General features: G+C 37.8%; 1 protein-coding gene across 5 annotated transcripts in view; it reads right to left on the reverse strand.

The window, feature by feature from the left end:
* The window catches only part of RGS7 (regulator of G protein signaling 7), a 265,169-nt gene that overhangs the window by 31,509 nt on the left and 211,067 nt on the right, over nt 1–22,593 (reverse strand). For all 5 annotated transcript variants that reach the window (XM_032183705.1, XM_032183710.1, XM_032183708.1 and 2 more), the window contains 6 exons: nt 15,493–15,567; nt 14,583–14,681; nt 13,740–13,801; nt 10,705–10,815; nt 10,093–10,218; nt 468–654 (listed from right to left, as the gene is read on the reverse strand). In XM_032183705.1, the coding sequence (XP_032039596.1) occupies nt 468–654; nt 10,093–10,218; nt 10,705–10,815; nt 13,740–13,801; nt 14,583–14,681; nt 15,493–15,567 (660 nt within the window). The remainder of the gene's footprint in view (nt 1–467; nt 655–10,092; nt 10,219–10,704; nt 10,816–13,739; nt 13,802–14,582; nt 14,682–15,492; nt 15,568–22,593) is intronic.

Consider the following 22,593-nt stretch of genomic DNA (forward strand, 5'->3'; position numbering starts at 1 on the left):
TCATATTTTTTCATGATGGAAACCTCTGACTAGTATAAATGACAACAACATTTTTAGACATGCATTGAGAGAATAGACATTGAGCCTGTATCAAGGGAAGTCCTTCAGAGACAGATCTTGAGAACTAGAAATTGTTGTGCACAGGGCAAAAGCTTTTCTCTTTATGTAACTGAATAAAAAGATTAAAAAAACAGGAACATGAAAATATCATTTTCATAGCAATATATGCTCTGCTCAATTTGAAGACTGCTTGAAGATTCTACTCCAGGAAAAAAAGTTTCATGAAAAGCATTAAGAATTTATAGGCCTCAAGAAACAAAGAAATGTTACTCATTTGAATTTCCAAAATGTCATATTAGAAAACAGAGCATTACTATTTAATTCCCAAATATATCTTATTTTATCTATATACATTTCAATAGCAAATATTGTGTTTTATATGTCCCTAAACAGGATTGCAAACTAACCTGAGCATCTTCAAATGTGTATCTTCCAGGGTCCTTTACATTCTGCGTGGTTTTGTCATAACTTTTTGAATCTAGATTGATGGCACTGGGTGCACCTGGAGCAAGAAATTCTTGCCAGATTTCTTGAACACGAGCAGGAACTTCACGGATAGGTCTCTTCTTCAGGTCTTCTACTGCTAACCAGAACCTATGGTACAATATAGCATCTTGACTTCAAGTTCAGTATGATCACTAATGAAACAACAACACTCTTCTTTGCTCTTAAAAAAAGTAACAAGAAAAGTAACTGAAGGTTTCATCTAAAATGCCCTAAAATAGGCAAAATCTATACATTTATGCTGGGATCATATAACTGGTATATTGCATCAGGCAATCCCGCTGCCTTAAAAAGCCTTCATGAGACACGTGAGAAATCCTTCATTACTTATGTATGGATAACTTGCTTACAGGAAGGTTTCCATCAGACTGGAATTAAACTGAGGTTTCATTTCACTTGAGCCACAAGGGCTTATATCACTAATAAACCTATTGCTTTTTGACATTACTTCAGAAGCTAATAAGAACTTATGTTCTTGCTATCTACATAAATCAGTCTTGCTAAACTATAAACTGTATAACTGTATCTGTAATTTTGTTACTTATACACCACAAATGATGTATAAACCAGAAAAGCATTTCTTTTGCCTGCTATAATTTCAATTATTTCTCCAGTAATGCATTTCTATACATATCTTTTACTACAATGCTGAACGGAAGTGGCAATTCTTTTTTCTCTTCTGGTGCAGTGCAAGCCAGCATCAAGCAGCTGTGTACAGTGCCAGCCATTTCATGGTATCCTTCCATCAGTCTGGAGGAGGTTCACAAAAGAAAGGCTTGATCACACTGGTCACAGCTCTCTAGCTATGAGCTTTGTTACTCAGTTGTCAATTGCTATCATGAGCTCTTTATTGTTATCTCTTCTATAGGTGTTCAAACTCACTGTGCAAAACAATTCTAAATTCAGTCAGGATCCCATGCTTAGACATGGTGCAGACCACTTACATAGATTTTATTTATTTTTTTGCCTTAGAGAGCTCAACTAAAGTATGACTTTTCTCACGTTATATATCCAATATATACCACTGCAGCTTTTCCGTGTTGTTTTGACATGGCTGACCCTGCAAAACAGGTCAGCTGAACCTTGAAGTGAGTTAACTGTGAAACAACTCAGATTTTAGAAGGCTGACAATTAATTTAGGTGTACCTTTAAAATGTGTCTCAACCCTGCTTATGCTATGAGATCAAACTGAGCTCTCCTAGCTTAGTTATATAGGGAATGGTTAGGAAAGAGGAACCATGGAATGGTATTCAGGCCTCCAAGAAAGCAAAATGATACTACCCTCAGTCCAAATCCTAATACAGCTACTGCACCAACTCTTAAGAGAGGACAGTAAAACACAACAAAGAAAACCTTATAGTACTTCTCCTATAAGACATTCTTCAATTGAGATGATTTACCTTCTGGGAAGCAATTAATCCTTCACAGTCCTGTTTTGAAACTCCTTTGTAGCACAGATGGATGGAGCCCATGCTCATCACTTGCAAGCCACTACAGTTAGCTTCACTCTGCTGAGCTGACTTTTATGTTTTTCTACACCCTCCAGTTTCTGTAGTATCTTTCTGTAGCACAATTTTTCAGTCTAACAATCCCTTAAGATTCTCCAAGAGATAGTGAAGTAATATTGCTCCAGTTTTGCAAATACATTAATAATGTACAGTGTTCTCAACAAGGTCACAAAGAGAGTCAGTGCCAACACAGAAACTCTTTTTTTTTTTTTTTCCAAAATTCTGGGTGCCACCACATACCTCTGTGAACTACAGTGTGAGTTGGCCACGGATCTGTACAGAGCCTGGGGACATATCCTCAGAATCTGATGGCATTGCAGGAAGAATAGAAGTCTCATAACTCAAGTTTTAAAACTGCACAGCTCACAAACTCTAACTCAGTTCACTCTGTCAAGTTAGGGCAACCTACTTTGGTTTCCTTAAGCTGCTTTCAATATTTGCATTTAAAAGTGTATATCCTGCAGTGCCTACCCCTTCAAATGCATCTTCTGGGACTGAATGATTACTCATGTGTATAGAAGTCAGGTAAGGAATAGAAAAATGAAAGGGAAAGAAGTTATTTGTAAACACACATTTTCTATCACCCTGTAGACATCTCAAGTATCTAGCTCAAAACTGTCACATTCTTGTTTGTTGCTTTATATCATTGCCAATATTTCTGGAAGTCACCACAAACATGCCTCAGGATGCTATTTTGTTTTGCAAGTAAAGTGTTTCCATATAGTAGGCTCAATTATAGAAAAATAGATGGGAGAAAAACTGAACTTTGAGAAAATATGCAGCTTCCAGTATGGAATAAAAAGGTTGTATAGATACATGCTTAGCAGCTGAACACCAGATCTTTAATAAATTAATTTTATTTTACTCTTCTAACGTCAGCATTCAAAACAAAACAAACAAACAAACAAAAAAAAAAAACACAAAACACCCTATTGAAAACGTGAGTCTTTAAATATAGAAACCTCTTTAAAAGTAGGAAGAAAATGCTGATTTTTGCAGTATGTTATGTCTAGGAAGCTTATTTCACAGCCAACATCCAGTTCAAAATCTTAATCTACTTACTGAGCTTTCAAGCAAAAACGCCTGCCTTCCACCCACAGAAGAGTTAAAGTCAAATGTGCAAAGTTATGAAATGCCAAAAATAAGGCTGCTACCTCTTGCATTTTCAGAAATAACATTTCTGAATATCACATGGCAAGCAAAAGCACAGAGTGTTGAAAGCAGATGAAATGGAGCCTGTAAGACTTGGTCCCAGACCAAAAAAGCTCCCTGTCCCCTTTTACAGCTCTCTGCCTCATGGGCTGTGGCTAGAGCAAGGGAAGACTCCTGTAGCAAAGGAGGCATAGTCTGCAACAGTAAATACATGCAAAGCCAGAAGAGGGGACAGGGAAACCCAGCTGCATATTTTGTACAATTATATACACACAGTGCTACTTTATGGAAGGATCTAGAGCCCAATCTCTGTCCGTGGAAGAAAATTGGAAGTCCTGTTGGTGTAGGTTTGCTTCAACCATGGAGACCTTCTCTAGAGGATGCTCTGCACCATTTGATTAGACACACAAGAGGCTGGGTATAAAACCTGCCACTGTCTTCTGTCCCAGCATTTGGGCTGCCCCATGCTGGGTCACATTCCAGATGTATAGCTGAACAAGACTAGATGGCATATGATAATTGTACCTCCAGCCACATGACATGGTAGGACACATGTTGCAAGACATCTGGGAATTATGTCCTCCAGCTGGATTACTTTCAAAGTGAGGGTGGCCTTGCCAGATAAATAGCACAGCTGCACTACAGCTTCTGTCCCATTAACTGACCTAAATGTCTCAAGCAGCCAACAACAGATCCCAGATCAAGCTAATCAGTTAAATTTAGAACAGCATGGGAACACAGAGAGAGAAAAGCTGCAGTGATTCTCCACAGATGTGTTATGTTTAGGCAATGTGGAAAAAGTGAAGTGGCTATTACATGGGCTTTGCACTCAGTACGTAACACAACAGGTCAGAGGACAGACCCTTCAGCATTTTCAGCAAAACCTTAACAAATTTCATGGCAAAAATCATCTAATATGTTCTAGGGGCAGGAAGTACTGCATTTTGACTCCTGGAATCCACCTTCTTGACAAGTACAACTTCAAGCTTCAAGACAGTGGTGATGAAAAGTCTCAAAAAAAAAAAAAAAAAAAAAAAAAGGCAAAAAGGCAGAGAAAATTAAATCCTATAACTAGTTTCTTCTGATCTGATCTGCAAAAATGGCAGCAATTTTTAGACTTGAAGGTTACACTTAAGTCTGAAATGGAAGTAAAGCATAGGCAATTTCAGCCTCGAGGATTAGGTTTTGGCCAAGCTATTAGCACTCAGAACTGGGGCTCATAATCAACATTATCAACTGGATAAAGGTTATCAGTGCCCATATTGTGTGAGAAAGTATCATTGCCAATGTTTCTGTTCAGATTTGCAACCATCAAGGATGGTTTATTGTTCTTCATACTTTGTAACTCTGTCTTCCACTGTTATTGTAGACAGAAATGTTTTGCATTTAAAGTCATCAAGACTGGTCATCAGTAACAAAGCACAATAAAAGAAGAAAGTGAAACAGGCTGGATTTGATTTAAAAAAAAAAAAAATACCTCTTGAAACATTCTCTCTATCAGTGGTTTGGTAAAACCACTTTAATTGGTGCAATTAAAAGAATAACCAGAACAACTGAAGTAAATTAAACATACAATTAAACACTATGACTGAAACAGTCTGTAGGCAACAGTGTACACTTTTGGTAGTGCATGTGGCTTTTTAATTTATTCATTTTACAGAACGTAATTAAAGCATCTATCTCCAGTATAGAAGATTCTTACAGCAACTTACATGTATGAATCCACAACAACACCTCACAAAATCTCAGTCTGCCGCAGTCTGTTCACAGAAGCTTCATAAAGAGAAAACACCTAAATCTAGCTAATTTCTCAGTCCATCTCTTCTTTTTCTGGACAACTACAACCCAAAGCTCCTTTTCCTTAATTTTCTCATACGATATGGAAACTAATAAATAAGGAACGGGCAAGAAGGCCAACGGCTTTTGCTTCTGTGACTGATGGAAGATGTGCTGTCACTGCCCTCCACTGATTAACATGTGATGCTTTTGAAGCCTTGGAGATTCCATCTACAGCAAAACTGCATAATGCACTTGGACAGGCTTTCATATTGGCAGGACTGAAACGATTTCAATCTTCAGATCAGGCTGCAGTTACAGAATCACAGAATTTCTAGGTTGGAAGAGACCTCAAGATCATCGAGTCCAACCTCTGACCTAACGCTAGCAGTCCCCACTAAACCATATCTCTAAGCTCTACCTCTAAACGTCTTTTGAAGACTTCCAGGGATGGTGACTCCACCACTTCCCTGGGCAGCCTGTTCCAATGCCTCACAACCCTTTCAGTGAAGAAGTTCTTCCTAACATCTAACCTAAAACTCCCCTGGCTCAACTTAAGCCCATTCCCCCTCGTCCTGTCACCAGGCACGTGGGAGAACAAACCAACCCCCACCTCGCTACAGCCTCCCTTGAGGTACCTATAGAGAGCGATAAGGTCACCCCTGAGCCTCCTCTTCTCCAGGCTGAACAAGCCCAGCTCCCTCAGCCGCTCCTCGTAGGACTTGTTCTCCAGGCCCCTCACCAGCTTCGTCACCCTTCTCTGCACCCGCTCAAGCACCTCCATGTCCTTCTTGTAGTGAGGGGCCCAAAACTGAACACAGTACTCGAGGTGTGGCCTCACCAGAGCTGAGTACAGGGGGACGATCACCTCCCTAGCCCTGCTGGTCACACTGTTCCTGATACAAGCCAGGACGCCGTTGGCCTTCTTGGCCACCTGAGCACACTGCTGGCTTATATTCAGCTGACTATCCACCATCACTCCCAGGTCCTTCTCTGCCTGGCAGCTCTCCAACCATTCCTCTCCCAGCCTATAGCTCTGCTTGGGGTTATTGCACCCCAGGTGCAGGACCCGGCACTTGGCCTTGTTAAACTTCATGCAGTTGACCTCAGCCCATCGGTGCAGCCTATCCAGATCCTCCTGCAGAGCTTTCCTACCCTCAAGCAGATCGACACACGCGCATAGCTTGGTGTCATCTGCAAACTTACTGAGGGTGCACTCAATGCCCTCGTCCAGATCATCGATGAAGATATTAAAGAGGACCGGCCCCAGCACCGAGCCCTGGGGGATGCCACTAGTGACTGGCCTCCAACTGGACTTGGCTCCATTCACCACGACTCTTTGGGCCCGGCTATCCAGCCAGTTTCTAACCCAACGAAGCGTGAGCCAGTCCAAGCCTAGGGCAGCCAGTTTCTTGAGGAGAATGCTGTGGGAGATGGTGTCAAAAGCCTTGCTGAAGTCAAGGTAGACCACATCCACAGCCTTTCCCTCATCCACCCAGCGCGTCACTTTGTCATAGAAGGAGATCAGGTTCGTCAAGCAGGACCTGCCTTTCATAAACCCATGCTGACTGGGCCTGATCGCCTGCTTGCCCTGCAAGTGCTGCGTGATGACTCTCAGGAGGATCTGCTCCATGAGCTTCCCTGGCACTGAGGTCAAACTGACAGGCCTGTAGTTTCCCGGGTCAGTCCTCCGGCCCTTCTTGTAGATGGGCGTCACATTTGCTAGCTGCAAATTTTGCTAGTTCCTACAAAACAACCACCTGGGAGCAAATGTACAGTCAGCATATGAATACTAACTTTCCATAGAATTCTGCTGTATTGAGACAAAGGATATGGAGAGGAATGTGGATTTTTTACAGAGATGAAGAAATTAGGTCACCAGGTTCCACATTGGAGTAAGATTCATTTCACTAGCTCATTGTCTTTGAAAATTCCTTTTTCCATTCTTGGACAGGCTTGCAACTGGTCTCAGTAGCAGTGGATCATGCTAAAACATAAGTATTGTAAATTTTAAGTATGGTCACCATATCTGTAATGAGCCGTGGGAATTATTATTGAAATTGTGTGGTACTTTAACTATTTGTTCTCCTGTATGCAAAGCAATCCTTCCAAAAAAAAGCTGCGTGGTAAAGAAAGATTACAAGCCATACAGACTGTGTTAGTTGAATGCAGAATACAACCTGTTTTTTAGCAAACTGCAATCACACTGTCATGAAACTACCACACTGATAGACCTCATCAGACTTTTTCAAGATGTCATTGTTAAATGATCAAGCAGCGGTAGATTTACTGGGGATAGCTTAGAGCTTTCTCAGTTCCCTCTCCCAGCAGAAGGGTAAGTTTTACCCTTTAAAACAACACCCCTTTAGAAAGTAAAATGCTTTTAATCCCAATTTACAGGCAAAGAAAAAGCACAGAGATACAGAGTAAGAAAGTGAACCCGGGTTGCATACCTAATGATTGAACAGTTCTCAGTTTTAACTCATGACTCAAGTTTCTTTATCCCTGTTCTGTTTCTTAAAACACAATCTATATCCACTAAGACTCAGATTCTCAGCCATCTTAGACACTCAGTTCAAGTTAATGAAACAGTAATACCAGAACACTTAACTACCTAGATAATCACACTTGAATACAAACAGTGTATCTCATAGACTTAATTATTGATTCACATTTCAGGGATTGTTTTTCACTGAAGTGAGGTATAATACTTCTAACCAACTAATATTGGATCTCTCCACAGTCTCTGCATATCCTGTGTACTGCATTAGGTAGCTTGAATCCACAGTCCCCACAGCTGTCTTCCCCATTGTAGGTTTGATGATACTTATTGTAAATTTTATCATGATCAGGACTCCAAAAGGACAAGAGCTACCAACTTGAATTCACTCACATAGTGAGGTTAAGGTGAGCAAAGAATCAGTCTTTTAAATGTAAGGTTTATTTAAAAATAATGCTTGAAACCACCATGTCCAAAAAGCTTTTAATTTCTGTTCCTGAGATCATTTTGACTCCTATGCAAAACAAGCTTTACATATTCATGCTTTCTAACCTGACTTTACTATTTGAGCCTAACTGTGCAATGATTTCTTCAGTTTGAAAATTCATAAATGCAATTGTAAGACAGTTTTCCTTCAGTAAATTAACACAGAAAGCACCTTTTCAATAAGAGTTTGATACCCTGCCTGATCATTCCCAGGGACATCCTTTAAGCTCATATTCACTGTTGCTTAGATCATATGTTTTATAATGCCAATATAAGAATCTAGAGAGATAGGCAGAAGAGTAGATGGCATATCAAGAAATCAGCTCGAACAAATTTCTCTAGGGTATTTTTCTGGATCAGTCACTTGCAGTTTGCCTGTGGTTGGTGGTGTAAATAGGATTAGAAAAAAGAGCTAGGGATTATGTGGGTAACACTAGTTGGCAGAGAGACAAATTAATCACAGAAAAGCATAGAAACTGCACCATATACTAGGCTGGATAGATTTATGTTTGAACAGCTGCTCTGCATAAGGAATTGTCAGGATGTTTAGCAAATAAAAATAAAAATAAAAATCCTTATTTGTGGTATCATTCTAATTTTATAAATTATCACTTCACCTGCTACTTAAAGAAAAAACTGTATCTTTAACCAATGAATTTATCAATATACACAGATGGCTTAGACTATATTTCCATCGAGGCAAAGGCAAAAAAAAAATGTTTGGGAAATATCATAAAATCTAGAGTATCTATTTGTGATGCTAGTTCAGTGTTTGACCATGAATGTGGCCAGCAACTTAGAGAACTCCATCTCCGGTTATTCTGTGGACAGTCTTAAATTAAAAACAAGGAGCTCTGTGCAATTACTAAGCATTCAGGAATCAACACCACAAAATGCTACTTATAAGATACATAAAGGTAACTACTATAAATAGCTATGCTGCACCACTTAGGAGTAAGAGCTAGCACAGAAAAAGGGGTTCATGATTTTTCTAAGTTTTGGAATGTGTGCAAATAGGATTTTATATTTCTTATGCTATTGGTGAATAGGAAGTGAAGAAGATGACATCCAACAAGAAGGCAGAATAAAGAGAAAAATATAGTGTACACATTTTGGTACTATATACAGTCTGACTTGTCTATTGCAATGCTTCTATTTATCCCTTTGGAATAACCTTATCATAATAATACTTTCTTAGAAAAGCAATAACAAAATACGCTATTAGATAATGGATGGGCTACCATCAAATATGGACTACTGTCAAATCATGTTTCTCCCTCACTTAAAAAAAATACAGCTCAAATATATATATTTAATTCACAATTCATACACCAACACCTTTGCATTTTGCAATTAGTAAGGAATTTGAGAGGTAGCTGTCACACTGGTTTTGTTGTCTGATCAGCAAGTAGCAACATTTCTTCATTATCTTGGTGGAGATTTTCAAAAGACCAACAATCCACAGAAATCTGACCAACAATGAAAGTTTATGACTTTTATTCCTAAATCCCTTTTTTTTTAAAAACAAACAAACAAACAAACAATTTTTCTTTGAAATTTTACTTTTCTCATAGTACCAGACTTAATAAAAGCTACTGAAAAAGCTTTGCATGGGTCAGTATCTTAAACCTGTATAATAACCTGTATAATCTGTCCAGAGAGGCTGCGGAGTCTCCTTCTCTGGAGATATTCACAACCCATCTGAATCCAGTCCTGTGCACTGTGCTTGATCCTGTTTGAGCAGGGGAGTTGGACTAGATGATCTCCAGAGGTCTCTTCCAACCTCAACCATTCTGTGACTCTTCGATAAATAAAATGAGCTGAGAGAAAGCCTTTTACATGGGTATTTTGACCAAAAGTTAGACACGAACAGTAAAATATTTCACATGAGTCTCTGCTAACTATATAATTTTTTCCCTCAGTGTGAATATTGGATCAGGTAGCAATCTGATTGAACTCCAAAAGATAAGATACAGGAAAAATTTTAAAGGAGTCAAGAAAACAAAACATAGCAAACAAAACAACACAGAAAGAATGGTTTATAAATAAATAAATAAGTAAATAGTGTCTTAGAAGTTATTAAAATATAAAGTCCCTCTCATTTACCTTAAATTTTCTGAGCTGAATTCTGACTCCAGGAACTTGAGAAACTGCTCTCTTCCAACAGGGTCTTTCAAAGCTTCATCCATGCCAAAACCCCACCGCTTCACCCTCTGCTGTCCAGGCTCTTTGCTGATAGGGGAACACAACAAAACAGACCAAAACAAGATCAGACATAGTTCAGTATTCTAATACTTTGTGCATATAATTTAGATAGAGTCCTAAAATTCAACCAGAGATTTCTCACATTTCAGATCAGTCATATCTGTGAAATGTTCAGCAATGAGTAACCAGGCAGTCCACACTCACACAGGATAAAGATGATATGCATACACTTTCACAGAAGAATAAGGACTTCCAGCTAGGAAACGTTATCAGATTTTAAAAAGCTGTTTGTTTTTTTTTTTTTCCCCCCACACTGGAACACTGTAACCTTTTACACAGATTTACTAATCCATAGCTCTTCCCATATTATGATATTAAAGCTGGAAAGACCAAAAGGATACTGCATTTCCTTTTATTTCAGTACTTTACTGCAATACCTCTTTCTGACATCCTCACATTTGAAGAAATGCCTGTTAAGTATCCTTCCCCAAAAGAAGAAATAAAATTATATACCTTGCCTCCAGTTCCCAGAAAGTGGTGTCATCTGATATCCAAGGGTTTGAGGGATCAGGGGGCACAAGAAAAGGGTCATACTCCAAATACTGCTCTGTATAAGCTAATAGACTAGGAAAACAAAAGCATCAAACGTTGTCATGTCAGGAGGTGAGGAAACCTGATCAGGTTTTCCAGTTAACAAGTTACCATGCATCAGCCAAACCATGGTAACCAGGTGTGTACACACTCAGAAGTCACCTACAAGCTCAAGCTAAAATAGGTTTGCTTGGTTTTAAAAGTGCCCATGCTTCAACCACCCCTGAATCTGTGGACCTCTGAAGAAGGAAGGGAGCTTCACATAGAATCACAGAATCACAGAATCACAGAATTTCTAGGTTGGAAGAGACCTCAAGATCATCGAGTCCAACCTCTGACCTAACGCTAGCAGTCCCCACTAAACCATATCTCTAAGCTCTACCTCTAAACGTCTTTTGAAGACTTCCAGGGATGGTGACTCAACCACTTCCCTGGGCAGCCTGTTCCAATGCCTCACAACCCTTTCAGTGAAGAAGTTCTTCCTAACATCTAACCTAAAACTCCCCTGGCTCAACTTAAGCCCATTCCCCCTCGTCCTGTCACCAGGCACGTGGGAGAACAAACCAACCCCCACCTCGCTACAGCCTCCCTTGAGGTACCTATAGAGAGCGATAAGGTCGCCCCTGAGCCTCCTCTTCTCCAGGCTGAACAAGCCCAGCTCCCTCAGCCGCTCCTCGTAGGACTTGTTCTCCAGGCCCCTCACCAGCTTCGTCGCCCTTCTCTGCACCCGCTCAAGCACCTCCATGTCCTTCTTGTAGCGAGGGGCCCAAAACTGAACACAGTACTCGAGGTGCGGCCTCACCAGAGCTGAGTACAGGGGGACGATCACCTCCCTAGCCCTGCTGGTCACACCGTTTCTTATGCAAGCCAGGATGCCGTTGGCCTTCTTGGCCACCTGAGCACACTGCTGGCTTATATTCAGCTGACTATCCACCATCACTCCCAGGTCCTTCTCTGCCTGGCAGCTCTCCAACCATTCCTCTCCCAGCCTATAGCTCTGCTTGGGGTTATTGCACCCCAGGTGCAGGACCCGGCACTTGGCCTTGTTAAACTTCATGCAGCTGACCTCAGCCCATCGGTGCAGCCTATCCAGATCCTCCTGCAGAGCTTTCCTACCCTCAAGCAGATCGACACACGCGCATAGCTTGGTGTCATCTGCAAACTTACTGAGGGTGCACTCAATGCCCTCGTCCAGATCATCAATGAAGATATTAAAGAGGACCGGCCCCAGCACCGAGCCCTGGGGGATGCCACTAGTGACTGGCCTCCAACTGGACTTGGCTCCATTCACCACGACTCTTTGGGCCCGGCTATCCAGCCAGTTTCTAACCCAATGAAGCGTGCGCCAGTCCAAGCCTAGGGCAGCCAGTTTCTTGAGGAGAATGCTGTGGGAGACGGTGTCAAAAGCCTTGCTGAAGTCAAGGTAGACCACATCCACAGCCTTTCCCTCATCCACCCAGCGTGTCACTGTCATAGAAGGAGATCAGGTTCGTCAAGCAGGACCTGCCTTTCATAAACCCATGCTGACTGGGCCTGATCGCCTGCTTGCCCTGCAAGTGCTGCGTGATGACTCTCAGGAGGATCTGCTCCATGAGCTTCCCTGGCACTGAGGTCAAACTGACAGGCCTGTAGTTTCCCGGGTCAGTCCTCCGGCCCTTCTTTCTTGTCAAGAGCTGAAATAAAATAAACTACAAACTTTCCTAATATTTCCACAAAGATCCTGTTAGGGCTCCTTTAGGCACTAAAAAATTAAATCAAGCAACCTTTTCCATGCTCATTTGCTTTCATAAAGGAACATATTTTATACCCCTATGGTTTTAATTATCAGCTCCTTTAAAATCTGTTCTAAAATACTGCATGGTATTTAGGTCACATTTATTGGCCCTGCAGCTGCTGGGACTCCTTTTTTCCTCTTCTAAATACAGTTAATATTTTTATTATTTCCTAATCAAATGGCACTACTCACAAGTTTATTGCTTTCCAAAAAAACACAAATAACTTTTTTCCAAAGTGTTCAGTGTTTATGAATTACTCTGACTCACTTAAACACACTATAAACTTTGCTTATTTTCTAGTAATTTATGTTTACCATGTAATTATTCTCACCTTCTTTTTTGCCTAATAATTATTGAAAATAATTGAAAAGTGAAGACAATATTGTTTCTTTTTGTTCCTGTTTATATTTAGTCTGTATTTTTTTTTTTTTTTTGTTCAGCAAACAGAAATTTCTAACCTGTTGTCTTTATAAATATATATGTTCTTGCATGTATATACATAAGTACACATGTAAAAGCAAACATACGTGCACATGTATATGAAAAGATGAAGATACATTTGTGTTTGTTTTTTTCTTTCGCTTTGTCTTACACAGCTCTGTTTTTTGCCGTTTTCACTCTCTACTTCTGGATCTGTAAGATACCGCAGTTCTTTTCTCTGCCTAAGCTGAAAATAGTCTTTCTGAAGGCCCTTTATTTTTTTTTAATTATTATTATTATTATTATTTTTATTTGGTTTCTAGCTCCTTCCTTACATATTTTGGTCCAATTTAGAGATAGATTCTTATGTTCTGACCTGATGTAAGCTCAGACCCATTTTGCTCAGGCTCAGATCACCTAATCCAACCAGATCCCTTGTTTTGGCAGTGATTTCCCTTTTGAAATATCAAAACAGTGAACCCCAACCTATTTCCATTTAGCCTCCCTGTCAATGTAAGGGGAAACTTGTGACCACTTGGTCAGAGGCTCCTACAGTGACCTTGGTTTATCTAGCTAACATATCATGGAATATCTGGGACATCTTTATAACTATAAAAGAACTTCATACCTCACTCTTTTTTTAAGTAAACTTTACAACATCTGTGCTCCCTTGTCTCTCTTTCTCTGAAGTTATTTTACACTGATGTTTTCCCAATAGTTATCAGTATAATTGAAAAAAACAAGATATAACAATTTACTTACCTCTCTGCAACTTTGGACATTTTTAATCGATGTCTGTCTAATTGCATTTGCCAGTGCTTAATCTGCAAGAAAGGAAAGCAAATAGTGTTATGAGTAATTCATTGCTTGACTGTATTTCCATAACTTTTTTTGTTAGGGTTGTAATTCAACCTTGATTTACCCTAGGGCACAGAATAGAAGTATATCTACCTTAAAACTACACTTACCAGTGTAGCTCTAAAATAAATGGAATTTTCCACTGAATAGAAAAGATTATACACAGACAAACAAAACAAAACAAAATAAAATAAAAAAGAACCAATATAAAACTTTCCCTAATGGCTTATTAGATGAAATCCATTTAGCCATTTTTAGATTTTTGAAGAAAGTTACTAATTCCTCAGACTTTTATCTTCTCCCATTCCTAAGGAAAGATTAATAAAACATTACCAGTAGATAAATGTATGAACCCATACATGCATGCACTGAGCAGTAAGCATGCCTGCAAATCTCTAATCAAAATGGTAAAAGGAAGTGGAATGGTAAAAGTGAGTGAGCAGTCTACTGCTAAAGGAGCTAATAGGCTTAGCTATGGAAAGAACCCACCAACTACACTGTTCCTAACTGCCTTCAACTACTTTGTGCAAGATACAAAATATGTCAGGTTTTGTCTCATTAATTTTAATAAAGGTTACATACCAAAATCCATATGTCCTGAAGCAAGTGAAAAGTTTACTAAACAATTCTGTCAAACAATCTGTTCTGAACATACTTCCCAGTTACAATAATTTTTGGTTTAATACCAACTTCCAAAAAAAAAAAAAAGTTTATCTAAAAGTATATGCTCATTGTTATTTTGCAAACCTCTTGGTGTAGTTCATCTTCTGTGGGAGGCTTAGTCTCTGGTACTGGTGTGTGAGTAGGGCTGTGACTTCGGATGTCATTTTGTAAACCATAGACAGACTACACAAAAAATACGGAACAATAGTTGCTTTCAGAAAATGGCTTTTACATATACTAATAGTATATGTAAAAAAGTACCTTTTAGTATGTTGTGCTCAATAAGTTATTCCAGATCACTAGTTTCTAAAGAAACTGAATAAGCCATGCACTCACATAAAACTTTGTTTTTAAACAATAAATTCTACCAAAAAAGCACAATTTCATAAGGCCACAGAACACAAGATCGACTTTTATTTTGTCTCTATATTAACACTGAAATGTACCTCAAAGTGCACACTTTAAAGTTGGACTCAATCTACATCATTATGATACAAAGAATTTGAATGAAAATGTTGTTCTAGTCAATCTGTATGTCCCCAGAGATCTCAGACAGTTCATATCTTAATATAGATGAAGAAGGTTATTTCTTCCATAGTTTCTGTTCATCTATTTGGGACATGTTTGTAAACTACAGCCAGCCTTTTCATTAAGATCTGCACAAGAAGCACTACTATTATAGCTTAAACAGCATTTTTTAATTAATTTTTCCTTAACTACCGACAGAAACTTTTTAACATACTTTATTCAATCTACTAAATGACAAAAAAAATATTTTTATTTTCTTAGTCTGTATTTCTCCGAACACTTTCTTATGTGATAGCATTTACTTAGTATTAGAACCTTTGTTAACCAAACTTATTTAAGAGATTATTAATTAACAACATACATTTATGTATTTATTTCTTGCATCAGCAAGAAAAAATGTTTTAAGAAACTATGGAACTTCATGTTATAAATTACCTCCAGCTTTTTATGTTATAGCAATACTTACCTTTCTTGTTTTATGTGGATTTCTCATTCTTGAAGACTTTTTAATATCCACTTCAGTAGTGTTTACGCATCCAGGCTATTAAAAGAAAAATAAAAGAAAGCACAAGGATAAAATCTGGGAAATAACTCCATACAATTTCCACTGAGATACTCCTCTTCAGCTTGCAAGGCTAAACAAACAAACAACATAAAAATAAAACAACAACCAAATATAAACTAGAGGCATATTGTGACTTCATGTTCTTCTGCAATATTCCCTACAGAAGACAGTAAAACCCGAGTGACCTAGAGCCTAAAGAAGCATCTCAAGTAGCATTTTTTCTGGCTTATAGTAAGAGATATTATTTTGCTATTCGAGCTGGTTTGCTAGACTCTATGACAGTAGTTAGGACAAAGTTAGAACTGTGTATCTTTATGCTGAATGCATTGAAAGCAATGTACAGAGAAGCAGAAAATATACAAATGCATATTGTATTCTTATATTTCTGCTTCTCTGCATTTGAAGAACAGACAGGTACGAGTTCAAATTAAATTGCTGTTGGTCATACTTAATAACTGGGGAGTGAGACACCAAAGACATACTCCTGACATCATGAATCTGAAAAACAAACAAAACAAAACAAAAACAAACAAACAAACAAACAAAAACAACCAACCAACCAACCAAAAAAAACCAACCACCTCTCAAGAAGTTTGTGTTTTGATTTTGTCAAGGAATCCATGTAATGTGCATTCTAGATCTTCCTCTAAGATGCATGGTTGTCAAAATAAGTAGAGTTGTGCAACACCCACCCAAGCTGTGAACCTCTTGCTCCCCTGATTTAAAAATAAAATAAAATAAAATAAATTACAAATGAGTGTCTAAATGGGATTTCTCTCTTCCAAAAGAAAGTAAAAAAGAGAGAAAGAGAGAGAGAAAGAGAGAAAGAGAGAAAGAGAGACAGAGAGAAAGAGAAAGAAAGAGAGAAAGAAAGAAAGAAAAAGAAAGAAAGAAAGAAAGAAAGAAAGAAAGAAAGAAAGAAAGAAAGAACGAACGAACGAACGAACGAACGAACGAACAACAACAACAAAAATGGGCTTCATTAGTCCCATCAGAAGACTATTGGTCTAAACAGATCAACTTTCAACACATCTGATGTAGCGTTCGAAGAGTCATTCTCAAAATCTTTTAGCTTCCCAAAAGACACAAGTCCTCTAGTTTATTCTAATTCATCTTTCTTTGACACCTTCCTTTAAGTAAAAACTCCCTGCAGAAATCTGTTTTTGTATCCATTGCTGAAAACAACTAGAAAGTGTTATCCTCCATGGTGAGTTTTACCTATTTATTTTAGAGGGATTACATATCCCACTGAGAGTGGGAAGTACTAAGTCTGCTATCTAGTGAGAGTAGATTCTTAGTGAAAGTAGGTTTGTTTGTTTTATTTTTAGTGGGAGTAGCTAGACTTGGATTTTAGGTTTGCCAGACAATAAATAAGGACTTTTATCAAGCTAATGACATGAACTATGTTGTCTCATTGTAAAGTAAAATGCTTGAAAACTGTGGCTGTTCACAGCAACAAAAAATAAAATAAAATGAAACCTTCTTACATAGTCAGAGCCAAGAAACAAATACATTTCATTAAATGGGACAATGGTACTTTGCCTCTGGAAAAATATATTGAATAACAGCCTAATTTTTTATTGGATGTATTATATTTTTATTTATTTATTTACTTTGAAGTACTAAGCTGATGCATGTTACATTTGTGGAATTAATAGTTCCTCATTACTAAGAATAAAAACAGGCACTGATATTATATCCTCAAGACTTCATTTGGCATCCCTCTTGAACTAGATTTGGGAAGGTATGCTTTGTGCTTGTGAATAAAAATGGTAGCTTTTAGAGTCACAGAATCATAGAACAAGCCATACATAAGGGACCCACAAGGATTATCAAGTTGAACTGGCTCCAAACAGGACCACTGTTGTAACCACTGACCTGGGGAACCTGTTCCAGTGCCTGACCACACTCCCAGAAAACTTTTTCCCAATGTCCAACCTGCTCTTTCTCCTGTGTGTGATGCACTCTTTGTGTGATTGTGTATAAAAATTAGAAGCAAACATGCAAATGAAAAATAGTAAAATGAAGAAAGTCCTTGTCTTAGTTCATATCACTTACCTCACTAAGAAGAGTACACAGTGGTAGTAACTAAGAATATGACTTACACCTCTTCACCTCTTTGTTTTCTAAGTTCATTGCTTTTATTGCTTTTTTCTTAGTTTTAAACAAACATTTCTTTCAGCTGACTTGCAACATAGCTTGAGGTAGCTTAGTAAGTGGGACTACTTTGGTTGGTCATAGCAACACAGAACTATGATACTGTTTGCTCACTAGTGTTTCTATTAAATTACAGCAACTGATCATTAGTGATGTCCTCAATTTGCTCCATTTGCTCCAAACATAAAAATTTAGTTTAAATGCTTCTGATTGAAAGACACTACAGCCTAGTCATGGAAGACAGAGAAATTAGTACATCATAGGGTTGTTATTAAAGTCTCTTAGCTTCAGATTAAAAGTCTGAATACATTTGGAAAAAAAATGGCTAGTAAATGGAAAGAATCTGTCTGTCCTTGCTCAGGATGGTGGTAAGTGGAGGACACCTACTTTTACACAATATTCCCTGCGAGCCTTAGGGAAGAGTTAGAAGTTGTTGTTTGTGAATTCTAAAGGGTTTTGCAATGATTGTCCGTTAAATACACTATTCTTAAAATATATATATTAAATGCAATGCTTTTGATACTTTTTGTTTCATTTATGGCCTTGTCTTTATAATTGTGTTGATATTTTTAAAATGCACAGGCACTTTCATTTTTTTTCAAGCAATAATTTTGTTAGAAACAGAAGTCTCCAGTGACAGTCACTGAAAAGTTGATGTTGAAAAAAAAAGAGTTGAAAAGTTTTTATCTGCCATTTCTGGTAAACTGTAACTCTGAATGCAAATTAAGGAAAACACATCTCCACCAAAGTCACAATTATAGAGAGGTTTGAATGGGAAATTTCATTATCAAGTAGAAGTAATTTATGAACAAATACAGGCGTGTAATTTCCTTCTTCATGTTTATTTTCCAGGACAGAGAACAAAAAGGTCAGATTATGTTACTTTTTTTTTCTCCTTTGACTTTTTCTTTTCTCTTCTACTATAAATTTGTGTGATGCACCAGGAAAGCTTTTTTTTTCTTTTTTCTTTTTTTTTTTTTTTCCAGAATATTTACGTACTTCTTGTGCTTACTTGTGAAAAAGGAGAATCCTGTACAGAGATTAGTGTCTAAAAGCACTTTTTGTTGTGTAACAGTTACTATAGTGAACATATCACATGCATTCAAATTTTTTAGGTCAGTACAGACTGTTAATATCCCATACATTCAGAGATCATTTTTTCATAAAAATGGACTGTCCATAAAATGTAACATTATACCATGTTACATAAGAGGGTTTATATAAGTCTAATGCATCTGAAATACTTTTTTCCTTCAGCAATCAATATTCTGTCTGCAGTGTTGCTTTTCTCTGCAGATCTATTGACAATAAATCCTTTTGCACTGTTTTCCATTGTTGTTATCTCTGAAACAGCTCACCTGGTGGCTTTTTAGAATGAGAAAGGACAGTGATTTAACAATATTTTGTCTCCCTGTGAGTACTGTTAGATGATTAAACTGTCGGGGATCATGTCCCACTGTTGAATTTACACTGTTGTAGTTGGGATGGTATTATTTCAGGAGGAAAAAAAGATTAGTGCAGTTCTACCCAGAGATAATTGGGTCTTTTGTCTTTTAATTTTGTAATAACTGAACCAAACATAATACTTTTTGCACCACAAAAGCTTTTCTTCCATTCAGCAACAAAAGTTAATTTTCATTCTTACTGAGCATTACAACTCAAAATAACTTGTAACTCTCAAAGACAATGATAGGTTGAAAAATACAGAACCCTGCATGATAGCCAATTCAAAGGTAGAAGGCAATTTCACAGGGCAGTATACCGAGATACAAAGTTAAAAAGACAGCAACACATCTACTTTAGGATTACATCAGCATCTGGCAGTGAAGAAGACATGGGCTTTTAACAATATTTACAGCCCTTGAATGCAGCAATTTGAATAGCTGGCACACTTACATAAGATACAAACTGTTGTGTTTTCCAATTTGTTCTGTTTGTTTTTATTTCGCTGTTGTTTTTTAATTATTTTTGTTTTGTTTTGTTTTAGAAATATGCCCTAAATAACAAGAAAAAAAGGCATAAAACTCATCTGAAGCCTCTTAGTGTGAAAGATTTCAAGTCCACAAGCACTGAACAGGTATGAACAGATCTAGCACCTTGCCCAGGTAACTTGCATGGCCAGACTTCTGTTCTGCAGGTTCATGCAAAGGACATAACGGGAAATTCTGGGAGATTTGTAGGAATTAAAGAAGGTCAAAGCTTATGCTCTTTGGAAGGAGACCCAACCCAGTACTGAACTTCTACAGTGTCTCATAGAATCTTACAGAAACGTGGTTGTTTACAACCTCTCAGGCTGCTGTAAATCTGCTGTGGCACAGCAGGAGCAGCAGCAGGAAGATACAGGCACGGGAATTCAGGAAGCTTCAGTACAATGGGGAAGGCAGTGAAAGGGCATATAAGCACATAAGTACATATAACAACCTCAGTTAACAGTAGGGGCTTAAGACTATATGTATATGATATACAGGTATCACTATATATAAATAGTGATATATGTATCACTACCATTATAATAGTGTTCTCAGAATCTGATTCAAATTATAGCACTGGAAGTACCTAAAAGAATTGAGGTTACAATTTGTGTTTTATTCTCAATTAAAGTATATTTATTGAAGTGATACTTGATACGAGATGGTATTTCTTCTTTCTGTGGTGCTGCCACACTTCATCTGTTAATATTTAGGAATAAATACCAAACATCTTTTCAATTAAAATAAAAACAAAAGCTTGCATCATTTGAACATCTTGCTAAAATAATTCAAAGTTTTTGTGGGAAAACCTTTGCTGGACAACATTTCATTTTATTCGCATGCCCTTATTAACATAATAACTATGTGTTTGGATACAATTACATCCAGCTGTGTTTTCTTTTTGTATTGCTTTTTTAACTGGACTACCATAGTTCAAATAGTGTGATGCCTGTCAAAGTGCTCGGCTGCAAGATTCCCATTTAGTGTTTAGTATATAATTTGCATACTAATACTGTTAATAGTTTTCAAACAGATTTCCTGGAAGACTTGAAGCCTCTTTTATATGAGTAAATAGAGGGCTTATTTCTTTCAGGACTAATATTCAGTATAAAAACAGCAGTGCCCCTCCACCTCAAGCCACACACAAACAGGAATATTTCATGACCTTGTTGAAATTGTTATATAGCAAGATCGTAACCGGGGTAGTATTAGGCCCTCATCTGTTATTAAATATGATGTCTAAAATACTATCACATATTCAAAGGAAAATTATTTTCTTTTCATCCATCAGTTAACACTTCCTTGTCTTGAAGTAAAAATGTCATTGTGTTCATTTGCAGCGAGGACCTGCCAGCCCAATTCAGTATTGAATTAAACGCATGCAAATAATATTTAATATATATAGCGAGAATTTTTTTAATCCCTACTTCAGTTATTGTAGAATCACATTTGTATGAATCCCTAGCAGCACTATTTTCTATTGATGCTGTCTAGGAGGCTACATAGGATTCCACCAAGAAACACAGTGGAATGATGAAACCTCCCTTACTTTACATCACTCGGTACATTGGAAGATTTTATCTGCTTGGATCTGACTAGAGCTCACATTTTGAAATAAAAAGTAAGTAAATAAATAAATAAATAAAAGAGGATATGTTTAGTTAAAAAAAAAAATCAATTGATATTCATTATCTTTCCTTGATAACAGTGGCAACAGTGAATCAATTAATTAAGCCTTTGTAATAGCACTAACAGTGCTATTTTTTGACACCTTTGAAAGCAACTTTTTGGAGATAGTCACATAGCCAAAATCAATTGCTACCAACACCTTTTTATGTAACAAAACCTTTTGCTATGATCTACTTGTAATTCTAGCAAGTATAAAATCCTCAGTGGAAAGCAAATTGATGTTTATAATGATTATCAGTTTAAGTTCCAATGTCATCTTCTTTCTTAAAGAATATGTCAATTTAACTGTGAATCTACTTAACCCAGAACAACATGAAATTTCCTTGTCTGTAACACAAATAAACTCATGTATGTGGGAGGGATTAACCTCATGCATTGCAATAAGCTAGGATTTGCCTGTCTATGTTGCTTCTCTGCAGAAACTGATCTGAGGGAGAAGTTGAGCATGAGTCAGCAGTATGTCTTTGCAGCAATGCAGGTTAACCACAGACCCAGCTGCATTAGCAACAGCACAACCTGCAGGCAAAGGAAATGGTTAATTCTTTTGCTCAGCATCTTGAGGACACATATGTAATCCCATGACCATTGCTGGGTCCCAGAAGCAATACCAGAAATATATTTCAAATGGAAAAATCCAGTGGAGAAACTGTTAGATGATCAGAATACTGAATGTTTGACATACCAAGAAAGGCTGGGGGAATTGGACTTCTGACTTTCAAAAGAAGAAAGCTAACTGTTGTGTTCTGCTGCCTAAAGGGGACTTGCAGAGCTAGACTTGTTCCACAGGTGCACTATGAAAGGCCAAGAGGCAACTATCAGAAATTGAAGTAAGGAAAACTCCAGTTGGCTCTAAGGGAAATATTCTTCTTAATAAAAGGAAGAAGCTTAGGCTGCAGAATCTCTGTCTTTGGTTATTTTGAAAACAAGGGCCTGGGCAATGTTATTCAATTTAGAAGTCAGCACTGCTTTGAGTAGGTTGTTGGACTAGAGAACCTACAGAGCACATATGTGCTGAGAACCTCTCAGCACATATTTTTTGTGATATAGCCTATGATCTTTCCAAACTGCAGGGACTGAAATTCAACTAATCCACACTATGGAACACCCCAACCAGGTACTCACAGCAGTGTGGAATTCATCACACTCTATTCTTCTCCCAAGAACAGAACAAAAAGAAAAGACTGGT

The sequence above is a fragment of the Aythya fuligula genome, chromosome 3 (assembly GCF_009819795.1).
Source record: "Aythya fuligula isolate bAytFul2 chromosome 3, bAytFul2.pri, whole genome shotgun sequence".
Taxonomy (NCBI): Eukaryota; Metazoa; Chordata; class Aves; order Anseriformes; family Anatidae; genus Aythya; species Aythya fuligula.